This window comes from Periplaneta americana, chromosome 5 (assembly GCF_040183065.1).
Source record: "Periplaneta americana isolate PAMFEO1 chromosome 5, P.americana_PAMFEO1_priV1, whole genome shotgun sequence".
Lineage (NCBI taxonomy): Eukaryota > Metazoa > Arthropoda > Insecta > Blattodea > Blattidae > Periplaneta > Periplaneta americana.
The window spans coordinates 174418880-174433632 of NC_091121.1; the positions used below are offsets into that span (position 1 = coordinate 174418880).

General features: G+C 37.5%; 1 protein-coding gene across 1 annotated transcript in view; it reads right to left on the bottom strand.

Annotated features, from left to right (window-relative positions):
• Positions 1-7704: 7704 nt before the first annotated feature.
• The window catches only part of LOC138700556 (pancreatic triacylglycerol lipase-like), a 37920-nt gene continuing 30871 nt past the window's right edge, over positions 7705-14753 (bottom strand). Inside the window, exon 8 of the mRNA XM_069827140.1 lies at positions 7705-8375. Within this exon, the coding sequence (XP_069683241.1) occupies positions 8285-8375 (91 nt within the window). The 3' untranslated portion in view covers positions 7705-8284. The remainder of the gene's footprint in view (positions 8376-14753) is intronic.

A 14753-nucleotide genomic window follows, 5' to 3' on the forward strand; every position in this document is an offset into this window, starting at 1 on the left:
GTGGGTGGGGTAAGAAAGGGGAGGAAAGCAGTCGCTCTCAAGAGCTACAGTTCTGCAGGTCTGGTGTTTGATATTGCGTATTCAACTCCTGGCAGGACTCATTAGGGTAGTAGAGAGGTGCACCATCATGCTGAAACCATATGTGACATCGTATCGTGTAAGGGGCGGGCAGATTTTCCCTCAGAAGCAGGGGATAGCTTCTGCCATACATATTATTGCGATGTGCCGACGAACATATGATATTTCCGCGCAGGAATTCTGAGTTATCATATGATGAAGGATCGATGGAGAGGAGAAAAATTCTCTCCGGCACCGGGATTCGAACCCGGGTTTTCAGCTCTACTTGCTGACGCTCTATCCAATAAGCCACACTGGGTTCCAATTCCGAAGAAGGATTGAATCCTCTTAGTTTAAGCTCTATCTCTAAAGAAAACCTTGAGCGTCAAAAGATCGCCGCTAAACAAAACTTACAGCTTCAAAAACTTGCCGCTAACACAACCCTAGCGCGTGAAAGACGAGCCGCTAAACTAAGCCTTGAGCGTAAAAAATACGTTGCTACCTCATCCCTAGAGCGTCAAGATCGCGCCGTTAACCGAAACCTAGAGCATCCAAAATGCGCCGCTAACCCAATCCTAGACAGTCAAAAACGCGCAGGTAAGTCCACCCTAGACCGTCAAAGTGGTGCGTAGTTGACGCTCTACGGTTGAGTTAGCGGCAGGTTTTTGACGCCCTAGGGTTAAATTAGCGACATAATTTGGACGCTCTAGGGTCGGGTTAGTGGCGCATTCTTGACGCTGTAGGGTTGGGTTAATGACGCGTTTTTGACGCTTTATTGTTGGGTCACCGGGGCGTTTTGACGCTCTAGTGGTGGTGGGTTAGCGGCGCACATTTTATACTCTAGGGTTGTTTAGGTGCACGTTTTTGACGCTCTAGGTTTGGTTTAACGTCGCGTGGAACTAATATGTTATAATAATAATAATAATAATAATAATAATAATAATAATAATAATAATAATAATAACAATAACAATAATAGGAGCAGTAGTGTTAGTGTGCAGATTGATCATTAAAGCAACTGACTGCCGCGTTACGGCCTAAGAGCGAAATGTTATCTGAAAAGTAAGATCCCTAGTTGATCCTGCCGGTAGTCATATGCTCGTCTCAAAGATTAAGCCATGCATGTCTCAGTGCAAGGCGCATTAAGGCGAAACTGCAAATGACTCATTAAATCAGTTATGCTTCCTCAGATTGTGGACAAACTGTGGTCATTCTAGAGTTATTACATGCAACTCTGTCCCTACCGGAGACGGAAGACGAACTTACTAGATCAAAACCAATTATTGGTCTCGCGGCAATTTGCCTTGGTGACTAACCGAACAATAGAGCATAAAAATGCTCCACTAAACAAACCCTAGAGCGTGAAAAACGAGACGGCAACACAACCATGGAGCATCAAAAATGCGCCGCTAACCCAAACCTAGAGCGTGAAAAACGCGACGTTAATACAAGACCAGACACAGATGGTCAAAAACGCGCTGTTAATACAAACCTAGAGCGTCTAAAACGCGCCGATAACATAGCCGTAGAGCGTCAAAGAATTTTCAGGTTTGGGTTAAAAATGTCCAAATTCGCCAACATTTTCAAAAATTCTATATTGTCAAAAATTTGAGAAATTTTCTAAATATTCAACATTATCAAAAATTTACAAACATTTTGAAAAACTCAAAATTCGCAAAAAAATTTAAAAAATTTTCATAATTTAAAAAATTTTCACAATTTTCAATATTCAGAGAGTCAAAAATGCGCAGCGAAATCAACACTAGAACGATAAAAACGTGCCTATAACCCAACACTAGAGCGTCAGAAACGCGCCGCTAAACTAACAATAGTGCGTCAAAAACGCGCCACTAACAAAACACTGGAGCGTCAAAAACGCGCCACTAACCCAACCCTAGAGCATAAAAAACGCGCCGCTAACTCAACCATAGAGCGTCAAAAACTCGCCCTTAATCCGAGGCTAGAGCGTCAGAAACGCGCCGAGTTGTGGTTGGGTTAACGTCGCGTTTTTCATGCTCTAGGTTTGGATTAGAAAAGCGCGCCGCTAACGCAACCATAGACCGTCAAAAACACGCCGCTGACCAATCAAAATGGCGTCAAAAACGCGCAGATAAGTAAAACCTTTAGTGTCAAAAACGCACCGTTAACGCAACCAGCAGTAGCGGCATTGGAACTAATAATAATAATAATAATAATAATAATAATAATAATAATAATAATAATAATAATAATAAAAGCAGTAGTGTTAGTGTAGAGATTGGTCAGTAAACCAACAGACTGCTGGACTACGGCCTAGCATCGAACTGTTATCTGAAACGTAAGCTCCCTGGTTGATCCTGCCAGTAGTCATATGCTTGTCTCAAAGATTAAGCCATGCATGTCTCAGTGCAAGCCGCATCAAGGGAAAACCGCGAATGGCTCATTAGATAAGTTATGGTTCCTTAGATCAGTGTTCCGCAACCTTTTTTAATCTTTGGCACACCAAAGTTAAGTCCTAATTCATACTGGCACACCTACATTTCCAAACACAGAATTTGTACGGAAACAGGGAAATAAGTAATATTTGGCGTAACCATAAATCCTGCTTTTAAATAGAATACAATTAATATAACCATTAAATATGCGTATATTACTTTGCTACTAAATATTCTTATCATACGCAATTATATGAATAAATCCACATGAAATAACATTTTCATTTATTTTAACTCCAAATGTGGTCGTATTCAATTAAGGGATGTAAAATGATTTACAAAAGCTACAGTCAAAGAGCTAGAAACATTACTAAAATAAAAAATTAAAATGTATACTTGTTAGTGAGATATCTGAGCTCGTTTGGTTGCACATATCAAAGCAATCCTTGGAGCAACTGATGACAAGACAACTCTCATTTCTCCATCTACTGCCCGCAGTCTCTCGCGTTTTTCAGTTTTGATAAAATTTAATGCTGATGACCAAGTTCACATAAATATGTGGTTGAAAATGGCAGAAGAATTTTCATAGACATAGCTGATAGTATGGGATATTGTCTTTAACGAGAGCCAGAAAGTGTCCAGCGGAACCACGGAGAATTTAATTTTAAGGGTTTTGTCTGCTCTCAAGGCGATCAACTCTTCCAAGGCTTGTAAAGATAGAGACGTTTCAGTGACACTTATATTGATGGGATCGCGAAACCAGTGCCATTAATGACCGTAAGTACGAAAATATTCTCCGAACTTGTCGTGAAGAACTTTTAAGTGCTCTACAATTAACGGAATGAATGTGACATCAACTCCTAAAGATAACAAATTGTCAAATATTCTGCATGAACCACTTTCAAGACATTCCAACCACAACTTCAATTTTCCTCTGAAACCTTCAATTTTATCCGTATCTAAAGGTATTCTCCTCTTTACCTTGCATTTTTCTGTTCAGTTCATTTAAATGGGAGAAGATGTCTGACAAGTAGGCTAATTTAGATATTCAGTTTTCGTCAGAAAGTAATGCAGCAAACTCATGATTATGGGAGATTAGAAATATTTTCAGCTCTTCATGAAGTTCAAAAACTCTCGAGAGTGCTTTGCCATGTGACAACCATCTAACTCAGGGTGAAACAGAAGAGGCATATGATCAGAACCCATTTCTTGACGAAAGGCTGAAAACAGGCTCGAAGTAAGAGGACGTGACTTCACAAAATTAACAATTTTGATAACATCGTCTAGGACTATCTTAAGAGGAACCGGCAATGTTTTGGCAAAAATCACTTCTCAATGTAGAAAACTGTCATCGAATCTTATTTTAAGATTATTTATGATACACAGAGCCAAGGTTATGAACGCTTTTCTCGTCATTCTAGTCTTTTTTTCATATTCCTCCAAAACTCTCCATAATTCCCCTTACGTTATAAAAGTCTTGAACAATAGGGCACCAATTGTGTATATGTGACGCCATATGGACTGTTCCTCTCATTTGCCAAGAGTTTGATAGACGGCAATGGTGGTGGATTCTAGATCTGAATAAGAAGCATCTGACCTTCCAGGATCTAACTCTTGACGTGAGCAGGATTTATGAGGAACGGTAGCCCACCATCAAATGTATAAATGTATAATATACGGATCTGATGGAGAGAGAGTATAAAAAGTACGTCCGCTCAAATAAGAGCCACTTGCACCTACCTTGAGCGGGAGGAGTCAGCTGTTTCAGTCTTGAAGCACGCGGCTGGTTGTTGGTACGCCAGCGCTGTTGACAGATCTAAGTCGGTGCTCCGAGAACAAGTTCATATAGTATTCGGTTTCAGACAAGCACGCAAGTATAATACAGTTAGTTCAGAACAAGGCAGAAGACCTTAAATGTATATTGTGGCTGTTGTGTTCCATACATTGTGGTTGTATTTATAATGTGACGTCCTTGGGAAACGGATAATAACAATAGTCGTAGACGTAAACCCACACAATCGCCATTAGAACGTGGTAAGAGTACAAGAACAGTGTTAATTATTATTAATATTTATACGTATTTCAAAGACTGTGCGGGTAAGTGCCGGACACCACTGAAAAATACCAGTGCTGCTACAGGAGTGTCTCGAGCAACAATAAAGAGAATTATCTCTGGAGAAAGTAAATCAACAAAAGAAAACGTCGATCGAAATATGAAAGAAAATTTTCGTAAAATCGATGGTTTCGTAACGGACTTACTACGACGAACTGTGTATGAGTTTTATCAAAATAAAATAGCTCCAAGGTTAAATAAACTTCTCAATGCACCATCATCATTTTGGATAACGTCCCATATCATTCCCTTATTGTGAATCCTGTACCTACCACCAGATCAACAATAGATGTCATTTATACGTGAAAATAACATCCCTTTGCCCACGCCAGACCCAACAACAAAGTTACATCTGCTACATGAGATAAACCGTAGCCATCATAGAAAAAAGATGTATGTGATTGACGAACTATCATCAAAATACGGCCATGTTGTACTACGACTGCCCTCTCCCCTACCATTGTTGCTATAGAATTTGTTTGGTCGGAACTGAAGAGAAATGTCCGGTCAAAAAATACATTTGGAAATAAATCTGTTGAAGAAGTACGTGATTTAATATTAAATGTGATGGAATATATTAATATTAAAAAATCATTGGATAAAGTGCGGGTATATCAAACATGTAAAGACAAAAGAAAGAGATTATCGCTCCTTAGAAGCTGGCTTGGAATCTTGTGTAATTGATTTAAATAGTGACTCAACGGACTCAGAATAGGAGGTGTTCGTGTTTTAGTTCTGTATTTACAAGATGCACACGAAGATTCACTTCAGTCTTCAGAAGGGAGAGATGGCAACGCAGCGTTGTTTACATGGAACCTGTTCAGAGTCTCGTGCTTACTTGCTCCCTGCGGTAAGTGTGTCCAATCGCACATTCCGAGTGGCTCTCATTTGAGCGGACGTACTATAGTGCGGGAAGTGACTGCATATCCGTCCCTGTGATCACTTCTCCACCTCTGTGCTACACTAAAAAGACCTCTGATCATGAATTTAACTTCGTAGAACGTCAAAGGAATAAGTGTTTCAAATTACCTGCCTTACTCATTGTAGACAGATTTGTTCTATTTGATATAGGCCTATTATGTTTTACTATTAAAGGTAGGCATAACGGACCTCATTTCCGTATTAATTACACCGTTCTGCATTTCAGAACTTATTTTCTGTTCATTTCAATCTGATAGGCGATTCTAAACGGTTTTTTTTTGTGCTGAATTCGAAAATAATCTCCATTTTTCTCCATCACGTCAGGTTTTCAGACAATTCATGAATAACTAGAAATGAAATTATTGCTTTGTGAAACGTCATAAAATTATTTTGAACAAGAATTTTGTGAGAAAAACTAGGCCACAATTTGCTATTTGTCACTAATTAACCATTAATTAATAATTATAAGCACTTTCATAACCTTACCTCAATATTGTACTTCAAATTTTGTCCTCCTTGACCTCCTTGCAAGTTGTTCAGAGCAGTCCCTTTTTAACATCCAGCAATAGTCCGCAATGTTTCCATTATGAAGCAAAACACTTGTAAGACTTTTCTGAGAAGAATCTACGAAGAACCTCCATTCTTTGGAATTATAGTTTATCTTATAAAATTTTAAGACGCTAAGGAAATCTTGGCAATACACTAAATTTTCTTCTTCAGCAAAAAAAAGGGAAAGGTTCATTCTCATGATGCCTATACCGTGAAAAATATGTACCTTCAGCCAATACCTTCTTTTCTTTTAACCTAGAACCTAATAGTTCTGCTGATTCTTTAGGAAAATTTAAATCCCTCACTAAATCATTAAGCTCACTTTGATTAAAACATCTATCATCACCAGTTTTGCCTGGTTCATAAGTATGATCCACTGGAGATTCAGTTTCAGTGCTTCTGGATCCAGATGGCAGTGTATCTGATTCAGGGGGTAGCGGAACGGGAATATCAGGATCATGAGGTATGGGTCGAATGGCAGAGGGAATGTTAGGATAGAGAATGTCTTTCTTGTTTTTAGCAGTATATCCAGCTACCTTAACTGAAAAAAATAACAATCGTCTCTATGATTTGTAGGTTCCCTCCAAATCATAGGGATACCAATGGGCAATGACTTCCTTTTTCCATTTTTCCGACTCCTCAACTCTTCAACACAACTACGACATACTTTATGGGGGCACCAGGATTTGTCCTGGTCTCCTAACTTAATGCCAAAATATTGAAAGTAAGTATTCTTTACAAAAGTTGTTATATTCTGTCTCTGTTTTACTAACGTATATGACCAACATAAATAGCAAAACAAATTTGGATCATTTACACAACCACGTTTCGACATTTCTATGAAACAACACTATTATGTTGTACTCTCGCAGAAAAATGAGAACTTACACACTTCACTTTTACACGACAACCAACAACGTAAAACTGAACCTCTAATTTTGAAACAACTTTTAAAAGAGGATAGGTTTATTATCTCAGTAAGAAAATCTGTAACCTCATATAATTAAGCTGGATTGCACTTCCATAAATAAATATATATACAGGGACCCTATGTCATTTCTCTAATTCATTGTTAGTTTTAATAACAATCTCTAAGAATAAATATTTCCTTCATAATTTTTTATGACCTGAGACACTAAACATTTCAACTTCCTGTTTATAGATAAGGTTGGGTGCAGGCAGATAAAAATCTCCAAGAATAAACAACGGATGCCTTAACCTCGGTTCATTTTAAAGGGAAGGGTACAATTTTGTACATCCACTAAGGGCGGATTTAGTCAGTAGATTTTAATAAATATCAAATACAAACATAATAAAATATATTATAATACATTTTAAGTAATAAAGTTTAAATTATAAGCTGCCGTGCCTTTTTAACAAACGACAAGGACACTGTAATATTACTGTATTACGAAAAATATTGAAAACATAAAATTTTCAATTGTCAAAAATTCTGACGTGATACGCGAAAACGGATTTCATTTTTGTAATCAGTGTGAAATTGTGAATCAGAAACGTTCATTTATTTCAAAACAAAATCCATGCAGAACGATGTTATCTTACTGAAATGAAAAGAATTCGTTAGTAATTATGTTGGGCTATATGGTTCAGGATCAAGGAATAAATTATTATTCTTGGAAGTTCAAATACGCCATATGTTTATTTATTAAGTCCATTGAATAGACAATACAATTTCACAGAATTTATGCTCAAGTTATGACAAATTAAAATACCACAGTAATGACATTGTATCTGAAATGCCCTAACTCCCATACCATGTGAACTTTGACTCAATTTATATGTGCATGTTAAGCAAATTTTAACCCTCACAGTTAACAACTTACTTTGTGATTATTCACTTATAAATTACAGACTCAGAATGGAACACAAATGAAAGACATCAATCTAACTGATAAATCATATGTTACTGCCGAAAAATAAAGAACTGTATAATGTACCGATCCCTTGTGTTATCCAAGAAGAAACTGTTTGCGAGTAAGCATGTTTCCGAATCACATTATTTCCGTTTCTGACTTGTCGAAGAACTGCTTTAGAAAGTGTTGCATTTATTCAAAGTACAGTATTTTCCCAGCTGTGAGATATGTCAAAATGACTTTATGGAAAAAGATTCAATATAATGTAAAAGACAATTCATTTTTTATAAAGAAAAGTGAATAATAAGTAATAACTCTTTATCTCGTGTAGGGTATTGCTGTAGAGTATCAAGATTTTAATGACGTCCGGTAAGCGGTGATATTCTGTGCTTTCCAATCGCAAAAGGGGACTTGCCATTTGTGTCCACTCTGTATATGCCCCGTGCACTGTAAAAGAGATAAAGTTGTATTAACTTATCGTAAGGAAGGCATTGCAAGTTGGGAAAAGTGACACGTGAGTCGCTTCACTTTACCTGTAGTTGCCGCACGTGAGGATACAGTCCTCTGTCCTCCGCTGTTATAGATAGATGGTACATATATATTGATATAGCGAGTCTATTCACTGTGTTTCAGGCCTGATAGATTAATGTAAACAAGCAATAGCCTTCTACAAACGATTAGGTTAGATGGACTTGGTTTATTGCCTATTTCAGCGACAAGGTTAGCTGTTTTGTGAAGGCGAAAATCATGCCTTGTACAGGGACATCATTTTATTTTTACTTCAATTTTTATTGTACCTGAGTATTTGAATGTACTTCACTCCCACCCCTCTACTAGTAAACTTAAAATCGTTCTCCACACAGAGCCAAGGACGCGTAAGCAGTACTGAGTTAATGAGTATAGTTCGTTCCAGAAATACGTTCACGTTTTCCAGTGACGAAAGAGCTTTCAATATTGAATCATATTTTCGCACAGGTACTGTCGTCCGTTTGCCTACGTCGCATCCTGGTTTCCCCCACCTGCTTCTGTTCGCCCCTCTGTAAAATCTAGTAACTGGGCTGTCTTAGCTCTTTTCTGAAAACATTAATTTCTGTTAGGAATTGGACGTCTACGTAATATTATACAACTGCTTAAAATAACTTAAGTAAAAGGGCCTCGTTAAGTAATTAACTGTCACGTGATCCCCCCCCCATTTCTACGACCCTGCGACAAAACCACTTGAACGGACAATAGGTAGCATTTCTGAGTAATTTTATCTTTTCGGATCGGGCAGAAGTGAAGATTAAATTTACAGTACGTAAGGTACTCTTTTATAGAGTACGTACAGAATTATTTCAACGTGAGTTACTCGTACGAAGGACGAAACTGGTAATTGGAATTAGGTATAATAGTCTGTAGTGCGATAATATGCACAAAAGAACTGAAGCCTGTATCGAAATGAACGGCCACCATTTTCAAAAATGTGTTTAAATATCCATATTATGATTATTTATCAATTTAACTTCAATCTCTATATTGTACACTAATGTGCTGTAGACAGTATAATTACACTGCATAATGAATACGTCCACATGGACAGCTCAGTTCGTGAGTAAAAACACTCATTGTTAATACTGTACTGTATTTTGGTTAAACAAAAACCTAATGAAAATTATCAAACTCAAAATTGCGATATTTCATATTTTACATAAATGGATGAACTACTTTTCTTCCCTCCTATACCTAGTAAAGTGATTTGTTTGTACATTACGCCAGTATCATCGAACTCCAGTCTTGGAAAGGGGAGCAAGCGGTGTTTCCGGTTCTAGACTTTTAATCCAAAGATATAGCCAGGTTAGTACTAAAAATGTTAGTAAAAATAAAATGATGTCCCTGTACAAATGATTAGGTGTGCTTGGCTTAGTTTAGTCCCAATTTCAGTGACGTAGATGTTTTGTGTAGGCGGTAAGCATGCCTTACACAATGATTAGGTTTGATATTGGCTGGGTTTAGTCCCTAGTTCAATGATAAGGTTAGATGTTTTATGTATGCAATAAGAATTCCTTGTACAACGATCAGGTCTGCTTGACTTGGCTTAGTCCCAATTTCAGTGACAAGGTTAGATGTTTTGTATAGGCCAGTGATGTCAAAGCAAGCGCATTTTTCTGACCTTGACGTAGTGCGCGGGCATCACTACTTACCGAAGGAGGAATAAGCAGCCTGTTTTGTTTAAGAAAACAGTGGTGCACAAATTTCAAACGGAACGTGAAATTTTATGTCGTTATTTTTATATTGCTGCTTTCTATTTGATATTATCTATATTGCCTGTAAAATAAAAGTATTTACACCAACTTCTTGATATTGCAGTTGTGTTTTAAATGTTAATAACATTATAAAGAGTTAAAATGAATTTTCACATAAATTTCATAGTACCAACAACTATACTGTACTCAGTGAATGAAACATATCATTCATAAAGAAAGTGATATCCCCTCCCCCCCAAAAAAAGAGACTGAGTATGCCATGATAAGTTGGGATTGATCTTGGTGGTATCTTCAGCCTTATTAAAGTAATCAATGAACTAATCAAAACAATATTACAGTACAAAGCAAAATTACCTAGGTACTGTATATGTTTTAAATGTAACTAATATTACATAACAAAACTCTTATCGCATTATGCTTTTAAGGTGATATTTGTGAGCAACTTCCTATCATCAAAATATTAAATTATTTTCTCGAAACCTGCTGAAGCTATAGAGCTGACATTTTTATAACACATGGCAGATATCTTTTGGTTATGATATAACAGCAGTTGCTTTGTTAATTAATTTTCTTAGAGGCATTTCCATGCGAATATTTTCAAATTTGTAAAACACTATCTTCAGTAATACGTATTTACGGTATATCAGATTTACGACAACATTGATTCAGTACATGTAAGGGTAGCTACTAAATAAATAGGCCTACATCTGAAAATTTCACTTTTATATAAAAAAATTGAAACAAATATTCCTTTTCGATAAAGAATCAAACTTCTGAAAAATGAGCATTAAAATTAAAACTTACAAACTTACATTCTTATAATGCACTTATACTTCTCAGACATATTTAAAAATTAACATGGATACAGTTTTAATAAGTTCTCTTCCCATTATCCATTGAACCAGTGCTGGCCATCCCTGCATATAGCTCGACCAAGCAGAATATACTACCTCACTCGTCTGTCTCTTTCCTTTCAGCTGTAAAGCGCTCAGGCTCTTCTGAGCTCTAAAGCGCGCGCTTGCTCTTATGGGCATCAATTGACATCACTGGTATAGGCTATAACCATGCCTTGCAGAAATGATCAGGTATGCTTGCCTTCACTCAGTCCCAATTTCAGTCACAAGGTTAGATGTTTTGTATAGGCTATAACCATACCTTGTAGAAATGATCAGGTCTGCTTGCCTTGACTTAGTCCCAATTTCAGTGACAAGGTTAGATGTTTAGTATAGGCTATAACCATGCCTTGTACAAATGATCAGGTCTGCTTGCCTTGACTCAGTCCCAATTTCAGTGACAAGGTTAGATGTTTTGTATAGGCTATAACCATGCCTTGTACAAATGATCAGGTCTGCTTGCCTTGACTCAGTCCCAATTTCAGTCACAAGGTTAGATGTTTTGTATAGGCTATAACCATGCCTTGTACAAATGATCAGGTCTGCTTGCCTTGACTTAGTCCCAATTTCAGTGACAAGGTTAGATGTTTTGTATAGGCTATAACCATGCCTTGTACAAATGATCAGGTCTGCTTGCCTTGACTTAGTCCCAATTTCAGTGACAAGGTTAGATGTTTTGTATAGGCTATAACCATGCCTTGTACAAATGATCAGGTCTGCTTGCCTTGACTTAGTCCCAATTTCAGTGACAAGGTTAGATGTTTTGTATAGGCTATAACCATGCCTTGTACAAATGATCAGGTCTGCTTGCCTTGACTTAGTCCCAATTTCAGTGACAAGGTTAGATGTTTTGTATAGGCTATAACCATGCCTTGTACAAATGATCAGGTCTGCTTGCCTTGACTCAGTCCCAATTTCAGTGACAAGGTTAGATGTTTTGTATGGACTATAACCATGCCTTGTAGAAATAATCAGGTCTGCTTGCCCTGACTTAGTCCCAATTTCAGTGACAAGGTTAGATGTTTTGTATAGGCTATAACCATGCCTTGTAGAAATGATCAGGTCTGCTTGCCCTGACTTAGTCCCAATTTCAGTGACAAGGTTAGATGTTTTGTATAGACTATAACCATGCCTTGTACAAATGATCAGGTCTGCTTGCCTTGACTCAGTCCCAATTTCAGTGACAAGGTTAGATGTTTTGTATAGACTATAACCATGCCTTGTAGAAATGATCAGGTCTGCTTGCCCTGACTTAGTCCCAATTTCAGTGACAAGGTTAGATGTTTTGTATAGACTATAACCATGCCTTGTAGAAATGATCAGGTCTGCTTGCCTTGGCTTAGTCCCAATTTCGGTCACAAGGTTAGATGTTTTGTATAGGCTATAACCATGCCTTGTACAAATGATCTGGTCTGCTTGCCTTGACTTAGTCCCAATTTCAGTCTCAAGGTTAGATGTTTTGTATAGGCGATACTCAAAACCTCTCGTCGAACATGGCGTCGTATTCGGTTATGTCATGGTAACGACGGTGCACGCACAGATCTTCTAGATAAATAAAGTATGTGTCTGTGTATGAGTCGTTAGTTGTTAGTTATGAAAATATAAACAAATTCGGTGTGGAACATGACTCCTAGCCCGCTCTGTACATAAGACTTGTTTCATTTAATGTTAACATTTGCATTACTTCAACTAACAGGCCACGATTTGCAAATATGCTAGTTGCGTTTGGCGGAGACCCGACATCGTCCACGTGTCCATCTAAATGTGTGCCAGATCTAAAAAGTTACTGATATTAATTGAAAACGCGTTTCTTCCAGTGGACTACACGTATCACAAAGAGGGGCACTCCTGCGATGGCTGAGTGGTTAGACCTTTAGCCTGTCACACAGGCAGTCCGGGTTCTGTGTTTTTTATTGAAAAATCCATAGTTACACTTGTGGTGGTGAAAGTCGTAATTAAGGTTTTTCTTTCCGATCTTTCGTTTCCCCAAATTAGGCATCTATATTTCTTCCGTCAACATTTCTCCATTTCGTCATCATTCCATAGCATTCTCCGAACACGGGCTGCTGACGCATGGAACAGTCTGGCCTAGAGAGGAGTGAGGTTGCCTGCTCGAAACCTGGGAATGTAGCGAACCCTAGTGTAGTCAGCCGGCGTGTGTATGAGAATGCGCCTAGTTTGAGGGTTAGCGCTAAGAGATTATGAAAGTTCGCAGTGCCGCCTTTCAGAAATTTGATTGCATTCCATTCCATTCCATTCCATTCCATCATAGTCTTCAGTAGGCCTATACGTAAATTATGATTTATAAGCCATTAATGAAAATATTTTTTAAATTATCAAGGGAATGTCGGCAGATGGTCAGGTTAACAGACAGGTAGGCAAGCACGGAGATACAAACATACATAATTTTGAGGTGTAAGGAAATTGGTTCTCAGTTTTAAAGAATTCAAATATACAGATTTATCAATACACTAACTTATAACATAGCATGAAATGCATACATACGTACATACATACATCCATATACACATACACATACACATACACACACATACATACCTACCTACAATACTACATACATTTTTTTATTTTATTGGGTTATTTTACGACGCTGTATCAACATCTAGGTTATTTAGCGTCTGAATGATATGAAGGTGATAATGCCGGTGAAATGAATCCGGGGTCCAACACCGAAAGTTACCCAGCATTTGCTCGTATTCGGTTGAGGGAAAACCCCGGAAAAAACCTCAACCAGATAACTTGCCCCGACCGGGATTCGAACCCGGGCTACCTGGTTTCCCGGCCAGACGCGCTGACAGTTACTCCACAGGTCTACATACATGCATGGATACATACATACATACATATACACATACCTACCTACCTACCTACCTACCTACATATCTACATACGTATGCATGGATACATACATACATACTTATACACACCTACCTACATATCTACATACATGCATGGATACATATATACATACATATACACATACCTACCTGCCTACATATCTACATACGTATGCATGGATACATACATACATACATACATACATACATACATACATATACACATACACACATACATACCTACCTACATATCTACATACATGCATGGATACATTACATACATATACACATACACACATACCTACCTACATATCTATATACATGCATAGATACATACATACATACTTACACACATACACACATACATACCTACTTGCCTACATATCTACATACGTATGCATGGATACATACACACACACATACATACATACATACATACATACATACATACATACATACATACATACATACATACATACATACATACATACATACATACATATACACATACACACATACCTACCTACATATCTACATACATGCATAGATACATACATACATACATACATACATACATACATACATACATACATACATACATACATACATACATACATACATACATACACACATACATACATTAGAAGTTATGTGCTTGTTTTAATGTGTATATATCCGCACAGCGTATTAAACTTTAGCATATTATGTCTCCTACTGAATAATGTGTATTTTCTTTATTCGCTTGTGTTGACACTGTCGGTACATCAAGTTCAAAATCACTTTGAAGAAAGAATACGAGCTGTAAAGTTTCCATGTAATAATGGTGACAGT